At 39.3% G+C, this 19,941-nt stretch overlaps 1 protein-coding gene across 1 annotated transcript in view; it reads right to left on the bottom strand.

Annotated features, from left to right (window-relative positions):
- CORIN (corin, serine peptidase) overlaps positions 1 to 19,941 on the bottom strand; it is a 134,801-nt gene that overhangs the window by 95,185 nt on the left and 19,675 nt on the right. Inside the window, exon 3 of the mRNA XM_061993205.1 lies at positions 15,503 to 15,961. Coding sequence (XP_061849189.1) covers positions 15,503 to 15,961 — 459 coding nt within the window. The remainder of the gene's footprint in view (positions 1 to 15,502; positions 15,962 to 19,941) is intronic.

The raw sequence follows: 19,941 nt of genomic DNA, 5'->3' as shown, positions 1-19,941 counted from the left end.
CAGGTCTAGGAAAAGTTGTACAACCTCTTTGGCAGACCATGGGTAATTAAGGGAATTCCTTAGTGCTGTGCTCAAGATCCTGGTAAGAAACAGATTAAAACGCTACATTACCCCGCGGGTAATGGGGATAAAAAGGCAGCCACAGAAAAAATGGATAGTTTTTCGAGAACTACTGAGCACCAACAGACTGCATTCAAATCAAGAGGAGAGGCAGGTGCCAACTATTTTTTTGAAAAGCACTGACTTTTGTGTATTTGGAATTTCAGTCTTGAGGTTAGATGGCTTCTCCACAGAGAATAGATTTTAAGCATTTGCTAAAGTGCTTTCTGAATAGGGATTAATTTAGAGTATGCTCAAAATTTGTTCTAAATAGTTGCCTTCCCTTTTTAAATGTGGCACTCAACCTCTGCAGCTTCTTAAGATTTAATGTCAGCCAAGACACATTGTCATCTTAATACAGGAAAAAATAAAAAGCTTGGTAAAGAGATGTCTGTAAATGAAGCAAGGTCCAAATTCTTCATGATAAGGAAAGTGTCATGAAAGGAATTAAAGTAACACAATGAAGAACATCTGAATCTTATTTAACTCATCTCTGGGTCCTGCGAGGATTCTCTTCAATTGCACATATTCCTTTTGTATCTGTTGAGATACATTTACACAAAATCAAAGCAGTATCTCAAACTTCCACTGAAAATGACACCTAAAAAGGTACATCATGTCCACAGTACAAGTCATCTGCCTTTGATTAGCTCAAAAATTCTGTTAGAAAAATAGATGCAATTCACTTCTGCAACTGTATTAAATAAGTATTTTATGACATCTTGATTGGAGTAATCAAGAAGTTATAGTCAGTAAGAAGCTTATTTTTAATGCTTTTGAACCATGAGATTCCTATATTTCCTAAGTTTCAGGCTTTAGAAGTTTTTTTACAGCTCCTGTGTTTGTATTTGTTGCTTCTATCCTATGTACAGCAACCCAAGTATGTAAATAATAGGACAAATAATACAAATGCTGTCACAAAATGCTTTCTTAGGGCAGAAGTTGTCAAGCATTTTCATCATAGAGGCCACATCTTTCTGGATTATCACACACACATCCATTCCCTCCAGCTGTTAATTCTCATGCCATATCACAATTTCAAAAAATCCCTAAGGCATCTACAGCAGTTGATTTTTCCTGCTAAAGCAATGTACTGGTAGATTATGTCACTGTGATGGCTTACTTTTACAATCCCATCCCAGCTATTTACCAAATAGCCCAAAGGTTTCCTCCCTGATGTACACCAGGGGATGTTTTCCATTGTCTTACAACTAAACCCTCTTACATTCCTTTAAAGCCGTCCTTTATTGCATATTCACTTTCTTTGAAAGTAGGATAAAAAGCTATAGTTCAAGATTAAAAATAATCTCTAATCTTTGAAGATGGAGACTTACCAAGGAGTAAATTATTCTCCAATGACCTTTCTCTAACCTCATAGCAACTACCACCACACAAGTTATTTGCCTATAGAAGTCACAAGATCACTGTTTAGTTTGTTGTTGTCTCCCACTTACAGTCTTTCTTCTCTCCATTAAAGAAATGCCCGAGTTATAGTGGGTTGCTCTATCACAATCAAGCAAGAGGGACAGATTCTCCCCATTTCAGTTTGTTATGATTATGTTGGTCACTCTAACGAGCAAGCCAACAGAAGTGACTGGGGATGGAGAAAATATTCTAGTGAGATCACTTATAACCTTAATCATACTAAATCATGCTTAATGATGCTTCATTTGAACTCTGTATTCACTAGTTCACTGAAATGCAAATATCCACAAATTTATTCCCACACTGCATTCATTCCATGGTCTGATGTAGGTATATTGCTAAATTGTCCAGAAATCATGTAAACATAGTAGAAAGTGCTAGATAACTTAGTTTTGAACACTTTTTGTCACTGGTACCTATGCTTAAGTGTACCAAAGCTTTAATGTGTACAATATAAGAGCACAGAAAAAGACAGAACAAGATGGGTCATCCTATTTATATTTAGAAAGCATAAACATCATTCAAAGCCTGGGACAGTTCAAGATGTCTTAAAAGCTACTAGGTTTATAAAATCCTTTGCTCAAAATGAGTTAACTCCTTTTTAAACTGCTGAACAAAGACTGTATTTGCACATAAGCTTGGGTTCTTAAAATGACTGTGTTAGGCTGGACTCTATTAAAAATGCTAAAAATGCCAAAAATGCCACAACCAAGATTGACAACGCACACTTTTCCTGGTGCCCCTGAAAATTAAAGTCAAGCTAAATGAGCTTGTTCAGCCTATCTTTAGTAGGCTTGCCTCTATAATAACCAATCTATGGTTAATTCCAGTTTGGCATTCAAAGAATCCTGATTTAAGTCATCTAAAGTATTTTGAAAACAAAAATACACAAATTTTGTAATATCCACATGCGTTTGATCTAAAGGAACCTTTTGCCTTTCTAGAACTGTCAAAACCAAAATAGATTAATTCCCTGGTAGCATAGGAACAAGTTCATCAGTGATAGAATCATCACTTCTATGACACTGCTCATTTCCTTTGCAACTGATAACTATATAGTTGTACCATGGAAACAGAAAGCTCATATGTAGAAGTACCTATTAAGTACTCCGGAAGAGAAGGAAAAGACAATGGCAATACTTAACTCTACGCTCTGTTGTAAAATTGCAATATTGCAAACAACCGTTAACAGCAGGACCACTATTTCTAACAGTTTAATTTGACAAGATGAAGATATTCTTGAGGAGCTGAGAAATATTTGTGTCTCAAGACTGTTACCACAGTCAGTAAAATTTTGGTAAACACCATGCCTGTGGCCAATGCAAAAGAAAAATTGTATACAGGCACTAATACCTTCAGTATCAAAAGGCAAAAATGACAAAGTGATGGCAAGTAATGTAAAAAGAAGCTGCTCTCCAATTTGTGAAAAATTTAAATTCCTCCTTTGCTAGAACTGAGATCCCCTACAGAACACTGCAAAATGGAAACAAGGGCTAAGAAGCACTTAAATAAAAGCACTAATAGCTTTTATTTTAGGTGATTATGGGCATAAATGATCCTGCAGATCTGGGGAAATGGTTTATTAGAAGCACTTTACACATGAAATGTACTATCTTGATCCCTAAAGAGCTTAACAAGAGTACCTTCACACAGTTTCAATAGAGAACAAAGACATAACCTCAAGAGGAGCGGTATTAAGTTTGTTATATTTATATGTGGGTGGACATTTGACAAAGTCATGTTTCACTCAAGATCAGTAACAGCCATGGTAGCCTACAGATATAAGCAAGGTATCATAAGAGTAAGTTTCTAACAGGAGGTTGTGACTTTTTTTAGGTCAACTGACACGGTCAGGAAAACATTACACAAGACAACTAAATGGACACAGTGGCATATCTGGTGCTAAAACAGACATAAACTAACTTTGCCAGAGTTACAGTTGAGTCAGTTCATTGACAGAAAATACCAACACATTAAAAAAAAAAAGCGTACAGCACTGTATGGCTCTGAGCAAAGAGAATGGGGACACCTTCTCAGCATCACTAGCCTCTACGTGATGCATAGATGGCTTGTAATAGCCTTTGTGGAGAAGAGGGAAACAAGCTTTTGATTGGCAAACTCCATCTGCAGATCTGAAATAGAAGTCAGACTTCAACTAGCTGAAAACAATTGCCGTGTATTTAACTTCGTTCAGCTAATGAATTATACAATTTAAAAGGAATGAGTGATTTGCAACTCCCCCTTGTGCTCCACAGGTACGAAGGGGAGAGGTGATAAGGCTACTGACCACCTGCAGTAGAGGGAAAAACAATTCATTATCTCCCAGGTCACAGAGAGGGGATTAGCTATGAGGGAAATATAACTCATACTTTAGATCAGAGTTGAAATGTTACTATATTTTTTTAAGGCAATCTGTACCAGCTGCTGTACAGTGGAACACCACATCCAGTCTGCACCAGACACTTCTTGCTTAATCCAGTCATAAATTCTAACTCAGTTATTCTCCTGAACAAAGAATATTGCAGAAGGCTGGGCTCTTCATCTAGCTACCTCATTTTTCAGAGCCCCACTTCCTTCACCAAGGTACTTCCAGATGCTGCCCTTCTTGGCTAAGGCACATACTTGCTTCTTTAATCCCTTGGGGAGGCACAGCTGAGAGCAGGTAAGCTCATTAGCCGTAGCTGAACACCTACTCCCCCTGAGGCGTGAGCTGTTCCAGATCTGGTTATTTTGGTTAGTCATTTCCCAATTACAAGATTCTTTGGTGAAACTGGAGATGTATTTCTAAGAACCTACCGTTCAATAAACAAAAGGCACACAAGGAAACTCATTTTAGGATTAGATCTATCATTAGAGACTATTTTCCATGGGATATTAGGTTGGATTTGATGTTGCTATTGTTTCAAAACATGTGCATGACTAGCAGTCTTGATATACTTTGTTAAAACAAAAAAAGGAGGGAGAAAAGAATGGTACCTTCCACAGGACCCAGGCAGACATCCAGACATTTTTGATTGATTGTTTTGGGTTGGAGATTTTTAAATAAATGTGTTTTCAGTAAGTGAAAATGAATGCAAACTTGATTGACAATATCTAATTATGCACCAATACTGCTATGTTCAAAACAGAACAAAACCACAGTAAAAGACTTAAAACAGTTGAGATACTCGACAGACTATGAGTAGATCAGCACAGATATATGCTGTGCTGAGCTGTTATAGTTGTCTCTGGTTAATTAGCTTTCTAGAGTACCCAAATTACTCTCCTGATCTGTTCAGTGGGAAACTGGGATCCCTTTTTTTCCAACTATATCTCATATTGATAACTTACGCCCACCTCACTTTCAGACAAAATTAACCCAGCAAACTCTTCTCTGTGAAATCTGTCCAGAAACTAAGAGCAGAATACAGTCCCATGCTTTCTAAGAAGAACACTACATCCAGGTGTTGGTCTTTAAAGTCCTATCTAACTAAGGACTGATCAGTCTAACAAATTATGGTTTTCCCTATGGAAAATTCCCACAACTATGTTTTTGGGAGGTATGTATGTGTTTGTCTCATTAGACAGTCCTTGTCTGTAAAAGATCATTTGTGTTAGCCAGAAACACTACAGCCTATGTCTTCTGAATTTGACAAGACACTTGGCAAAGTGTGTGTTGCAGAACATGATATACAACTTCCGAGGCCCTTTCTTAACTCTGAAAGGCCGCTACTGACTCTCCTGTCTGCATTACTAGAGTTTTCTTTTGAGCATCACAATTTAAAAATATATAGTAGTGGCCTAATTCTGCTTCTGCCACTAGAGTCCAGATGCTTCTTTTCATAGATAAACCTAGCTGTCTACATTAATGGAGTTACTCTTTCGAGTTTCAGTTACAGTACTTGATCGTTGTGTGAACAAAGAGGAATGCTGACAAGCTTTCACAGCCTGAGCAATGAGAGGTCAAAAACCACCCTGATTTTTAATCTGCAAAAGAATTAGATTAGTACACAGGTGTTTGAGAGCTTAACATAGCTATGATTAAGTTTTCTATAACTGTATGTCAATTTAAATCTTATGAACATGATGCTTGACAGTTGCCCGCCAAAACTGAAAATCTTAGATCCCTGTACTTCAATTGCTCTTCTCAGAATGGAAAATCCATTTACTTCTTCCACTAATAAATACAGGGAGCTTCCTTCAATTTTCTCTGTTACAGCTTATTGCTTAATTGCCTGTGCCAGCTAGAAACTACAAGTTTCCCCACAAAAAATAGGGCAAAATTGTCTCAAATACAGATAAACAAGCTGTAATGTTAAACTTTTTTTAACCATGCAAAATTCATGTCTTCTTCAGGAGGTTGCGGCGTCCCTTTTTTCTGTTGTATCTAGAGACAGGACAAGGAGTAATGGGATGAAGCTGGAACACAAAAAGTTCCATTTAAACATTAAAAAAAACCCTATTTTACTGTGAGGGTGATGGAGCCCTGGCACAGGCTGCCCAGGGAGAGTGTGGAGTCTCCTCTGGAGGTCTTCAAAACCCGCCTGGACGTGTTCCTGTGTGACCTGATCTAAGTGGACTTGCTTTGGCAGGGGGGTTGGTCTAGATGATCTCTAGAGGTCTCTTCCAACCCCTGCCATTCCGAGATTCTACTCCCAATATGCAAATTTTTTTTATACCTTATAATCATAGAAATACTGGTTGAAAGAGTCCCCTGGAGGCCTCTAGCCAACTTGCTGCTCCAAGTGAGACTGCCACTAGCACATTGCCATCAATGACTTTGACCGAGTCTTGGGAAACAATCAAGGATAGGGATCCCACAGCCTCTGATGGCAATGGGTTCTACTGCTGCACTACTCATCTAATGAAAAAGCTTTCTATAATTTCTAGTCTAAATTGTTTCTATTTTATTTGATTGTAGAGTATCATTAGGATTTTTTAAATTATCAGTCATAATAAAGGTGAAAAAGACAGATTTTGTCTATAGATTAACAGCTAAATTAATCTTTAACTTTAATGAGCTATTTACGACTTTCTCAAGTTCCCATGCCCTTAACGATTTCAGATCCTGGTACTCATGGAGTTACCTTGAATTCCATGTGATCATGAAAGATGACAGTGACTGTAAATCATTTTCTGTTGTACCAATACCTTCATCTTCCAGTCTTTGGACAAAACTTTAGATTTTACTATTTTATATTAACGATGGCTCTGTGCCCACAGCTGGCCACACTCTCTCTACTCTAATCCATAACAGACCCTGCTGAAGCATAAAGCAGATTGTCTGTGATCAAACATAAAATCACATGCTGCTACCAGATGTAAGTTGTACCTTTGGAAACAAAGTGATCAATCACAATTTAGAGCAGAACTTGCATTAAGAACATCTTTTTGTTGAAATAACCACATAAATATATTTTTAAATAGCTTCAGAGAAGCTGATGGGTGTGTAAAGGAAATCAGAGGCTGCAATTCTGAGCCAGTTATCTTAAGATATGCCTTGTTTTGCTGTTAGGATCCTTGAAAGCTTCATGCCATTCTAAGCATATGACTTCTTGCTTAACTTCTTGCTCAGTTCATGGTTAAATTTCTACAACAAACATCAGTTTAGACTACAAGCAAAAAACACGATGGAGGCATAAAAGGTATAAAGCTGAAAATACTTTTGTTCTTTATCGTTTTAAAGGTTTGCACATCTATAACTCCAGAACCACACACACACATCATTTAAAGATCAGAGCAAAAGTGACTTTGCAGCTATTTCCGAGGAGGGAATATCCCACTCTGAAGTAAACCACACTGTCAAAAGGCCGAAGAGTAAAGATACATGAAGTTGCAAGGGGAGTGTGCTAGTTACTCATAGCACTCATTATAGTATGAATCCCAACAGATACTTGAGGTCTGTTAGATATCTTACACAGAACACTGCTTCATCAGACTGCCTTTAGACAGGTGATAATCTACAAACAAAACAGCTGCAATAAGGAGCAATGACTTTATTAAAGGGAATTGAAACCACGAGCTCCACTATAGGTAAATGTACAGAAGTATTAGCAACCTCATTACAATTCTCACACAATTTTTTATGTTTTTAACAAACAGTTACATCAGAGCAGCAATGCATCAGCTGATAAAAGCTACTAAGCTTTTTCTTCCTTATGAACATAAGTTGTAATGAAAAATCTCTCCATAGTCTATAGAGAGAGTAATGACTTCTAACAATCTTTTGGATTCCAGCTAATGCATCTTACGTGTCAGAAACTTAACAATTTCCTTGCCAAGCTATGCCCATGCACCCATATGAAATGGCAGTGGTGAAACAGATAAACTGATGAAAACCAGGTTCTTGCTATTAAATTCAGAATGTGTTTTTCTCTTAAGTAACTGTTTTTTTCATGTCAACTGTAAATTTAATTTTAAATTTCTCGTATATACAAAAAAACACACCTGCCCAGCTCTGGTGATTATTTTAATGAGGGGGAATAAAAAGAGCGTTTTTAAATGAGGATTTTGTTGCCAAATTTTTAGGGCTGCTTTTTTCACTTACTTTCTTTGAGAGAAAATGTAGGTATAAGTAAGAGAAAGAAACAAAAGCTACTGCTGGAAGAGAAAACACTCTCAAGCACGAACTCAAGCACCAACAAAATTAATAGTTACCACGTTAGTCTGCTTATGCTTGCATTGGCAGGAAAAAAACACAGCTGAGTGGCTAACTCCTGGACAAAAAACCAAAATCATTTTCCCTTCAGGAGAAAATCGTGTTTTAATAATGTTTTGAATTTTTATCCTGGAGGACAAGAATACCCTAAAGATCTACCACAGGTCTAATGCTGCTATTACTCCTTATATAATTGGGTCTATTCCAACTTGTATGAGAAATTACACATAAATTGGTCTAGAAGACAAAGTGATTTATGAGATCACTGCTTGAGACACTGGGAATTAGGGAGTTCCAAGCCTATGGTCTGACTTGGGATGCAGTTACTGGATACCTTAGCTTCAGCAGAAAAAAAAAAATCTGTAGTATGAGTAGCACAAAGCACAGAGAGAGAGACAGGGAGTTTTTTTGTTTCTGTGCCACACATGACATATCCCATCCAGCTATCTCTACAGTGGATCTCATATTGCTCTTTTCTTCCAAACTGAAAGCTGGGTCAGACTAGTTCTCTGTAGATTCTAGTAGTGGCAGAACACTAAATACAAAGTAAGAATTGCTGGGTAAATACAAAGATGTTTATTTTATATATAAATTAAACACTGTGAAATGACAACAGAAAGAATTCGGATAACCAGTAGGGTGAACAGGGGATTGCAGATAAATTGCTTGGTTTCAAACACATGCATAAAATGTGAAAAGACTCACAGGTCCTCTGCATAGTAAGAATATATTTTTTCTATTTAAGAAAGGAGTAAATGATGTGAACAAGCAAACATAAATGTTATTCTCTCTGAAATGCTTAACATGTCCTCTGATACAATGACTCACTTTCATGAAGGTCCTTTTCCACTTCACTCTTCCAAGCAACTGTCTAGGGCTGGAGTTTTTCTCACCTTCCTGCACACTTGTGCAAGTGCAGGGAGGAGCTTAACAGGAACCAAATCCACATTCATTTGGGATGCATGCCTCTTCCTAGCACTCTATCAAGCACATTTGGAATAACCAACAGCTGGAAAAATCATGTTCTTTCCCTAACAAGAGGCGGAGAATCATAGAATGCTAGGGGCTGGAAGGGACCTCTAGAGATCATCTAGTCCATCCCCATGCTCAAGCAGGTTCACCTGGATCAAGGTCACACTGGAACACGTCCAGGCACGTTTTGAAAGCCTCCAAAGAAGGAGACTCCACAACCTCCCTGGGCAGCCTGTGCCAGGGCTCTCACGGGAAAGAGGTTTTTCCTTCTGTTTAAGTGGGATTTCCTGTGTTCCAGCTCATGTCCATCACTCCTAGTCCTGTCACTGGACACTACAGAAAAAACTGCCGGCCCACCCTCCTGACATCCACTCGTTAAGTACTTAGAAGTGTTGATGCCCAGTTCTCTCCACAGCGCGACCCGGAGCTGTGCAACCTGGCTGCCCCTCAGGCGAAAGCTGCTGGAGATCATTTCAGCATCGCTCTGCCTGCTCCCGCCTGTCCCGGCGACCGTGGCCCGTCCCCACCCGCTGCCCCCTTCGCCCCGCTTCGGGCGCCCCGCGGGGCTCGCGCCCGCCGCCGGCAGCGCCCTCTCGTGGCCAGAGCGCAGCAGGCGGGGCTGGGGGCGCGCAGGCGCAGGGCTGCGCGGCGTGGCACGGCCGCCGTCAGGCGCCTCAGCAGCCAAACGCGGCACCCCCGATCCCGCTCTGCGCCCCACAGCGCCGGAGCCCTTCTCTGGAGGTTTTCAGAACCCTCCTGGACGCGTTCCTGTGCGACCTGATCTAGATGGACCTGCTTTGCGGCAGGGTTGGACTGGATGATCTCTACAGGCCCCTTCCATCCCCTACATGATTCTCTGATTCTGTGATGCCAGGTGCAGAAAAGGTGCAGCAGAAGATCAAGTTTGGCCACGTTACTTTCCTGTTAGGACTGGAGCACTGTCACCATGAGAGATTTGGCATGGGAAATAAAAAAGGGGGATGCTAAATATGTGTACACATAAATATCAGTGAGTTGAAGAAACAAAATCAGATACTAATAGTTCCTGTCCCAGCGCATATATCCTTAGTTGACAGGATGTTTTTGTAGGAAGAATGTCAACCCTTGTGTTCTCTCCTTCCTATCTCCCCAAATCAGCAGTAACATAAAAAAGCAAGTCTGCTTCATTTGAAATGAAAACATCCTACACAATCTCATACAACTCTGATCTCTCCTGGTCATTCTCCCACATTAGTGCCAAACTGCAGCCTACTTTTGTTTCAAAGAGAAAAAAGTACCAATAAAATTATACTGATCTTGGGAAAACATCTTTTCTTGTCTTAGATAGAGGTTTCTTTTTCTGTTAAGCACTGATTGACAGTTTAACTCAATATTACTGCATATGTTTGTAAATTCCATAAATACACACTACTGAACCTATTGGTTCACCTAAGACTCCTCTCCTGCTGTCCTGATGTTTTTGGTATCAGAAACTCTCCAATGAACCATCCTACTAACGTAGGACCATGGCCCAAGCCTTCAGAAAACATTTAGACATGAAGTCACACAAACTGAAATCTTTCCACAGAAAAAAAAAAAAAGTACTCCTTCACTCGCCTTCCAACAGGTGGCACAGGACACATTTAATTCAGAAGGTGGTCTTTGGAAGGGGCCAGGACTCTATGTTGAAGAACAATTCTAAGAATTTAGTACAAGTTTAATGAACAATCACCTGGGAGTGTAACCACAACTTCTGGCAATCTAAAAATCCTAAGTCTTCACAAGCCAAAGGTTATGACTGGACTGTTTTGTTTAAAAGCGTCCAACAGACCAACCCCTCATGAACTTCTCCAAGCATTTTCATACTTTCTGGTTTTCTCATCATACTTGGGCAGTGAGTTCCATGGGGGTTTTTCTGTTTATTTGATTGATCTTACTTTACTGTCTGATAAGAAAAACAAAAAAAAAAAGAAAAAAGGAAGGGGGGGAACAAGGGACAGACCTGATAAAATGAAAGCAGTGCGTAATTGTTCCCTGTTCTGTTTCTCCAGGACACTCAAAATGGCATGGCTATCTACCACAACCACTTACTCATCAGCCAGTGTCTTCCTCCTGTTAAGTGCCTCCTCACATCTAAGCCATTCCATGTCTCTACTGGTCTGGTTGCCTGCTATTTGCCTTTTCCAATTCTACTATTATCTTTCTGAATTTTCACATTGATGTAATGATTTTCTGGTTTCTTCTTCATAGACTTCATGATGATACCTAACAGCCAGTTTGCCTGCTTGACAGTCATGGAGCCAGAATGCTGTCTGCAGCAAAACCATCAGGTCTGGGTTTTTCATGGGAATGCCAGCTTAGAGTCCAGCACTGTATTACACAGAGTTAGGTCTGTTCCCCACTATCCAGCATTCTTTTGCACCTGTTGGCACAAAATTTTCTAAGCATTTCATGAGTCACTCCACCACAACACCATTATGTGATTCCCAGCTATTCATTTCAGACAAATAATTCTGTATTAGCAAAAATAGCATTACTTGATTCTTCATTGTTTTCCCAGATGAGAAAGCCCTGTAAGACTTCAGCAGTAACCTTCTTCACTGTGGAGCCTAACTATTCATTCTCATTTTTTCTGTCTTTTAATGAGCAATTAGTTTGTGCTAAGACTGTCTTTAAGACTTCTCAGTGAGGACTCTTGTTAACAGCATTTTGAAAATGCGAGCGTTTTCACTGACTCCTAACAGACTTGTAAGACACTGCTTCCCCTTGTAAAATGAAAACTAACTTCTTCATCTATTCCTTATTGTATCACAGATTTCCATTTAGCCACCAATCTATTTTTTACTAGAATTTCTGCCAAAGAACTTTATTCTGCTTTAAGGACTTTAAAAATAATTTGTCATATGTGCCAAATTTCATTCCTCTCCAGTTAGTAACTCAGCAATGTCTTACTTGTGTCTTTTTAAAGCCTTGAGTGTATACCATATGGTCACAATGCTTATTATTTCTCTTACTAATGTGTTCTAATGTCTTTTATTGAAGCTGTCTTTCACCAGTAAAGCAAATCCAGTGCTAGGGGTACCAACACCAGACCAAAACCATGCAATCATTTGAATGCTAGTTCAAATGTATGCAGAGACTTTTGTCTGGTTAGCTTTGCACTGACAGCCACTATGTTGTTTCACATACCATTCATCTTTTAACACTCTCCATAAAACTAGCATAAAAGACAAGTTATTCATGCTTACTAAATCACCAGAAATGTATTCACCTCCCCACAACTGAACCAAATGGAACTTGTCCTGACAGATGACCTGCTAGTGTGCATTGATGAAGAAGGAACATAAGTCTCACACTTCATTTGAAAATTAATTTCCTTGTAAGATATGCCTAAAAAGCTCAAACTTCCATTTTACACACGTCTAAAAGTGGTTACATAAATGTGAAGGCTCATCAGGACATACTGCAGTTCACTGGAATGTGCTACTGTATCACGTTGAAGTGTCTCTGTGTGCTAGCCCTAGTTTATTTCTGTTGGGGCATGTGCTAGTAGTCACAGTTGAACACAGACACTAAGCAAGAGAGACTTACTTGATCTACTACCACCATTTCCATATGGTCATTAAGTTTTATTTATCCCAAAATATCTTTTTTACTCCACAAGGCTATCCAAGTCCCGCTTTTCCAAAATTTACCTCTCATCTGCCAGATATTCCCCATCTCCTTTCACATCAGAATACATAAGAACTTCCTGTGGACACCAGAGCATGTTCTCTGTTACCTTAGTGTTCTCTCCAAGAAGCAAAAGCTTAGTAGAAAAGGAGAGATCAGAGACCAAAGAAGAGTGTAAGGAGTTAATTTGCAAAGGCTGAAACAAGCAAGGTAGCATGGAGTCAGTCCTATTTATCAAAATTCCTTGCTTTCTAGTTGATGCCTTGGACAGCTGTGAGAAGACATAGTTATTCTGAAACCAAATTCTTCTGGATCCTCAAAATATATACATATTTTCTATGTATCTACACACAGAATTAAGGCAATGTCCACATGTATACAGATAAGCAAAACACTTGAAAGTGGAATCAAAGACTGAGAGGTTATTGATTAATAACATACTAGCTCCTGATGTTTCTGATCAGGGGAGAAAAACCTAACTCAAAGTATCTCAGTTTGGGCTGAGGGGTTTTTTTGTTGGTTTTGTTTTGTCAAGAAACCTGTGGTATTTCAAACTTGTCTTTGAAAATCTTTTTTCCATTTTTCTTTGCACGGAAGAAACCACCTCTTAGTAACCCCAACTAGTCATGCCTACTGAATGTACACACAGTCATACTGCTGTTGGAATGAACTTCACTTACTAGAACAGACCACATACTTAGAAATGTCTTCATAGGCTGCAAGTGTCTTTCTACATAATACCAAACCCCAAATATTTAAAAGTTTAGAAATCCAGACCTAGGGTTGTCCTGAGTCACTCTAGCACTGTCCCTGAGTGAACATCCTAGGAGGGAAAGGTATCACCACACATCTCAAAGGAGTTCCTTCCAACATGATATGAAACAGGTAAAAAAAAGTTTTACACTTTCATCTATATTTCCTGAATTCCAGATATCTCAAATATGATGATTATGCAGATGATTAAAAACACAGATTCTTATATATTTATAGTGTATCTACCCAGTTACTAAGACTGTAATGCAAAAGCACCATCTTCTAGAATAGGAACAGCTAGACTCCCATAGCACACCAAAGACCTAGCTAAGAAAAGCAGGCAGTGTATTGCCCTCCAGTTTTACTCAACTTTAATCCTCAGGCCACTAACTTTAAGATGTCCTTTGCTACAGTAATTACTGAAGATCCTATCAGTTGGAAGTATCTTTAGTGCCGCACACTATGCTTCTATGCTGCTCCTTGGCACAGTGATAATTACTCAAGTTGCCAAAAGGTAACTAATAGGTTACAAATGTGCATTTATATACATTTGTTCTGAGTTTGGGGGGGCTGGGAGGGGGGAAATAAAAGCTAAAGCTGTTTAAGAAAAATCATTTAGCAAACAGAACATACAGAAAGCCTGAATCACTCAAATGGCCTTTTGAGTCACTACAGCCTCGGAGACAGAATAGTGGCAAATCATCGATTCACTGCAAGTTCTTATTTTTGAAAGCTAACTTTTGAGCTATCACTGAAATGCTCTCAAAAGGAATCTCTTCTACATACCTGTTTTGGTTTTGTTTTTTTTTTTTTATAATAAGTCTTATTCAAAGGTTTTTCCTCCTTCTACTCCAGAAAGAACGTGAAAAAGACATAACAGAGCTGTTTCTCATCTTTTATCTGCTTGTTTGATGATGGGGTAGGTGAGGAGTAGGGGCAGGGACAAACTCCTGAAGGAAACATGATTTAAAAGAAAACCAGTAGAGCAAAAAATCTCATATAACTAGTATCAGGTCTTACAACCTAAGTGAGAATCAAAAAGAGGAATGATACAAGGACCTACTCCTCAAAATAACATATAATTCAGGGACCTTTCAGAAGTGATCACCACTGTCAGATACCAACCCTTCATTTTCATTTTACAAAGCATTTAATAGTGTGTGCCACATTTAGGTCACTGACTATCTCCTTTCACCTACTTCAGATCTCTCTATGACTCGGAATAAGTTTTGCTTTGTGCTCTGATGGGATCAAGACCAAAGGAGTAATATACAGTTCCAGAAAAAACAAATTCTTTTTAATATGGTACCCTAGCATTTCAGCTGTTAGCAAAACAGTATCAGGGATCTTTTCACTACCATTGACATAGTGAATCAATAAAACTACCATGGCACTAAGGAACTGCACCTGCTTTCATAGTCAAAAAACACCCCCTGAACTAACCACAACTAGTTGTTATTATTATCTCTAGACATTTTGATTACAGTCCTCAGAAATGTCATTGGAACTATACTGCTACAGAGAGAAGTTGCTTCAAATCAGAGATGAATTCATCCATTAAGACAGAAAAAGTTGTAGCTATAATTACATCCCAAGCACAGGAAGGTACTTGCCACACACATCATTTTAAAGCAACATAGCAAAATCAATCTACAAACCAAATACAGTGTGCAGTAACTCATTTTCAGCCTTGGTAAGCATCCATGATTATCACCAATTGAAGAATGTATTATAAGTACTATACCTGAAAAAAAATTTACCATATCTTCCTCAATGGGATCAATCAAACATTTTGATAAGAAATCAGTTGCTTGCAACATGGAATGTGCACAACAAAGTAAATTATCAAAAGGGATACATTCCTCAGAACCCATGGGAACCCATTGGGAAGCACACCAACAGTATATTCTGTACTTTTCAGTCAGAATAAATATAAGAAATGAGCCAAACAGAATGTAAACTTACTTTTTTTCTGATCCATTTTTTGCAACACGGATGGATGGGTAGGACTTAATACTGGCAGAGGGGTCATCCTCTCTGTGTGGTTAATGGATGCATCTGTAGACCATAAAGTTGCCTCCTCTGCAGTGGCAAAAGGCTGGGTATTGTCTTCAGAGCCTTCTGACAAAGCAGCATCATATGTAGGGTGAGGATTGAGCACTGTGGCTTGAGTTGTAAGAGCAGATGAACTTTCCTGGAAAGGCTCTCTTAAAGGAAATATATCTGAGTTCTTGTTCATTTGGTCAATGTGGGATAAAGGCGTGGTGGTCCAGGAAGGGGGTTGTGTGCTGAGATCCACTGTGGGATCCATCTTGGAACTGTTTTCAGACGTGTTTGGCAACAGAACATCAGATGTTTCAATGTCACCATTAGCTGTAAGGACCTCACTTCCATTTGAATAAAAGCATGTTTTTTCTAATACCCCTGGAAGAAAGGCAAAACAGCACCAAAATTAGCATCGCTTGTAAGATGGAGTGTTACCAATTTAATAATTATTTTAACGTTAGAGAACTAAAGTTAGGAATTTCATGTAGCAACAGCACATCAAAACAAAAGCTATGACTACTGCAGAATAAATAAACAAATCAACCCTTTCATGAACTAAAAATATTTTAATCTTACTTGTAGTAGGTCGCTGAGCTGTTACATTTTAATAACTATAAAGTGTAATCTTGGGGAGCTCCAACATGCATTCATTCTATCCCAGTGTTAACAAGATCAACAATACTTTCTTTTTTTCCCTTTTTTAAACTGCATCATCTCGTTTTCATAGTACCATCGTCTCCAGAAAGCTAATTCTTAAGCTTCAAGGGAACCAATACACCTTTAATAAATTTTATATTTACTACCTTTTAAAATGGAAAGAGGAATTATTTTCTCTACATAGGATTATGTAATTTAACTACCACAGCTAAATACAGGCCAATGAGTTCTTTGTCATTCTTCTCTGATACTACATTTTAAACATATAGTTCTATCCAAAATTTTAGGCACTTGCTGTAATTTTTTTTTTTGTTCATTTATTATATCATAAACAAACACAGACTTTGCTCAGTTTTGTGTATTGCAACAGTTGCAAGTAATTACAGTTCACAAATCAAAACAGATGCATGACACTAAGGAGATCCATCCCAGAAGCATCAGGGAATTCTAACTAAATAGTAAGAGAATCTATTTTTAACCTGTGACTATTACTAACATATTTAATTAAGCCAAGTAATGAAAAAGGCATCTCAGACTTGGCTATCTATAGTAAAAACATAAAATATTTAATCAAATATTGCTTCCATTTAACCTCACATTGTTTCAAGACAATGAAGTAAAAACAAGTGAGTGAAGAATATTTGTCCATTCAACAGTGGGACACAAATACAACAGCATTTCCTTAGTCAAAATCCAACAAGGCGGCATAAAACATGGCTCCATGTTGAAAAAAGAGCATATTCTGCTTATCCTTTCAGCTCCTTTTCTTCACTGGCACCCTTACTCCTAGCTACAGGACCTCAGGCCAAGAATCATAGAATGGTAGGGTTGGAAGGGACCTTTAGAGATCATCTGGTCCAAACCCCCTGCAGAAGCAGGTCAACCAGCTCACATAGGAACACATCCAGAGGGGTCTTGAAGACCTCCAGAGGAGACTCCACAACCCCCCTGGGTAGCCTGTGCCAGGGCTCCCTCACCCTCACAGTGAAATAGTTTTTCCTTATGTTTAAATGGAACTTTTTGTGTTCCAGCTTCATCCCATTACCCCTTGTCCTGTTGCTAGATACAATAGAAAAAAAGGGATGTCCCAACCTCCTGACACCCACTATTCATATACTTATAAATATTAATGAGATCCCCCCTCAGTCTCCTCTTCTAGAGACTAAACAGCCTCAGTTCCCGCAGCCTTTCCTCATATGAAAGATGCTCCAGTCCCCTGATCATCTGGCCCTGTGCTGAAATCTCTCCAGAAGTTCCCTGTCCCTCTTGAGCTGGGGAGCCCAGAACTGGACACAGGACTCCAGATGAAGCCTCACAAGGGCAGAGTAGAGAGGGAAAGAAGCTCCCTTGACCTGCTGGCCACACTCTTCGTGATGCATCCCAGGATGCCATTGGCCTTCTTGGCCACAAGGGCACATTGCTGACTCATGTTCACTTTATTATCAAACAGGTCTCTCTCTGCAGAGCTGCTCTTCAGCAGGTCAATCCTCAGCCTGTGCTGATGCATGGGGTTGTTCCTTCCCAGATGCAGGACTCTGCACTTGTCCTTGTTGAACCTCATGAGGTTCCTCTCTGCCCAGCACTCAAGCCAGTTGAGATCCCGCTGAATGGCAGCACAGCCTTCTGGGGAATCAGCCAGTCCTCCCAGTTTGGTGTCATCAGCCAACTTGCTGAGGGTACACTCTGTCCCCTCATCCAGGTTTTTGATGAAAATGTTGAACAAGACTGGCCTCAGAACCGATCCCTGTGGAACTCCGCTGGCCACAGCCCTCCAACTTGACTCTGTGCCACTGATTACCACCCTCTGGGCTCTGTCATTCAGCCAGCTCTCCATCCACCTCACTGTCCACTCATCCAAGCCATACTGCTTGAGCTTTCTGATAAGGATGTTATGTGTTTGGTACAAAACTGAGGAATTAGCACCAGGCTCATTAAGTTTGAAGTGATGCTTGCCGACACGTTTACTGATCATTTTCCACTTGCTGTTCCTTATTGCAAATTTAATGCTTTCCTTAAAGGCCTGAAAAGGACAGCTATGAGATCTAAGAAATAGTAACACTGTTCAAGATATTAAATTGAGATTTTGGCAGTGTATACTGTGTGTGATTTCTAACAGTTCACAGTAGAAAATCTCAAAAAGATCAAGTTTGTTTAAAAAGCAAGGGAAACTGAGCAATGCAGCCTGCCAAAGGCTGTGTAATGGATGAGGCAGTTACACAGGGAATAAAACACCAGTTCACTACTGTAAACAGCCAGCACATACCCACTGAGATTTCTTCTGCAGGGTCTGTCGCTACAGCTCTGCACTCTGAAGGTACAGACACATCACTGCTAATATGGAAGTCCCATAGGATACCAACCCATTGCACATCAGTTGAGCTGCAGATATACACCTTACCCTGCACCTCCTGTCAACAAACGACACTACCTTAAACTCCTTTACCAGCTGCCCAAGAGGACAAAAAAAGATCTGTTGTAATATTTTTCTTTTTGTGCAACTTAACAGGTGACATGTAAATAATGGATCAATTCCCAGATAAAATGGAACTCAAGGCAGACTTTGTGGAAGGCATCATTCAAAGAAGTTGCACAATGAAGCTGGGCTCCTAAGGTCTTGCACAGAGACACTTTCCCTTTAATCAACTTCTGGCTTTCAGGCAACAAAGTCTCAGCAAAAATATCCATATTGTACTAAAGGGCTGGAGAGGAAGATATTAACTACCTTACATATCAATGGTTGTTGCTGACTAAAAGTTCTCTGTTGCAGTTGTAACGCTGTAGTCTGTCAAAAAAATCTTATCTTGTGTCTTTCTTTTTCTTGTCTCTTGAGCTTGATGTGTCATTAAATTAGCAATTTTCCTTTATAAAGCTTTTCTTAACCTAAGAAATTAAACGTAATATACATATAATGTCTTCATTGCCATTCAGAAGCCAATCCTGAACTCTGTGCTGTGTTACTCACTTTGCACTGGCTAATACAGATCCATGGGATTCTGGGGAATCAGTTATGCCACACCAGAATCCATGTTTCAGTCACTGTGACCTTCTGTCTGTCTATGTTGGCAGGACTGCCAGACTTTCAATATTATTCTTAAGACCACAAGAACAATTCCCCACTGACCTCTGACATTTCACACCAGACACTCTGACCTGGAGCTGTATTCTTTTTTTTCCCTGCAACATTCCAGATACATCAGTAAAGAAGACTTGATAGACTAAATTAGTTCTTTACAGATGAGTGAAAGACAGGCTGCTCTGGGACACAATCCTTTGGACATTCCCCATAATACAGCTGTGTCAGCAAGATCAAATTACATAACTGGCAGATCATTTATTTAGCTGATGATTACCATCTTCCATCAGAAAAACTCACAGGACCAAATGGTTCACTTATATGTTAGTGTTAAACTCCTAAATTTGGACACTTCTCTTACAGAAAACATCAACACTGATCGACAACAGAACTGTTTGTATTTCATGTTTCTTTCACTATTACAACTTCTGGATCTCCATGCAGCTACTCACTTTAGATTTTGAGGATATGTCATATGCCTCAAAGTTTGATATCACTTGGAGAACTACCAGCATCTCCAAATCATTAAGGGACCAAGATCCTTTTACTCAAGAGTATAATTTTAACTCCCTGCAACTTTAACTTCCTCTGTGTGACATGAAGTTCCTTAAGGGCCAGCTACACTTCC

Source organism: Colius striatus, chromosome 3 (genome assembly GCF_028858725.1).
Source record: "Colius striatus isolate bColStr4 chromosome 3, bColStr4.1.hap1, whole genome shotgun sequence".
Classification (NCBI taxonomy): domain Eukaryota; kingdom Metazoa; phylum Chordata; class Aves; order Coliiformes; family Coliidae; genus Colius; species Colius striatus.
Note: the sequence above shows the minus strand (reverse complement) of the source record. Positions and strands in the feature narration are given on the sequence as shown.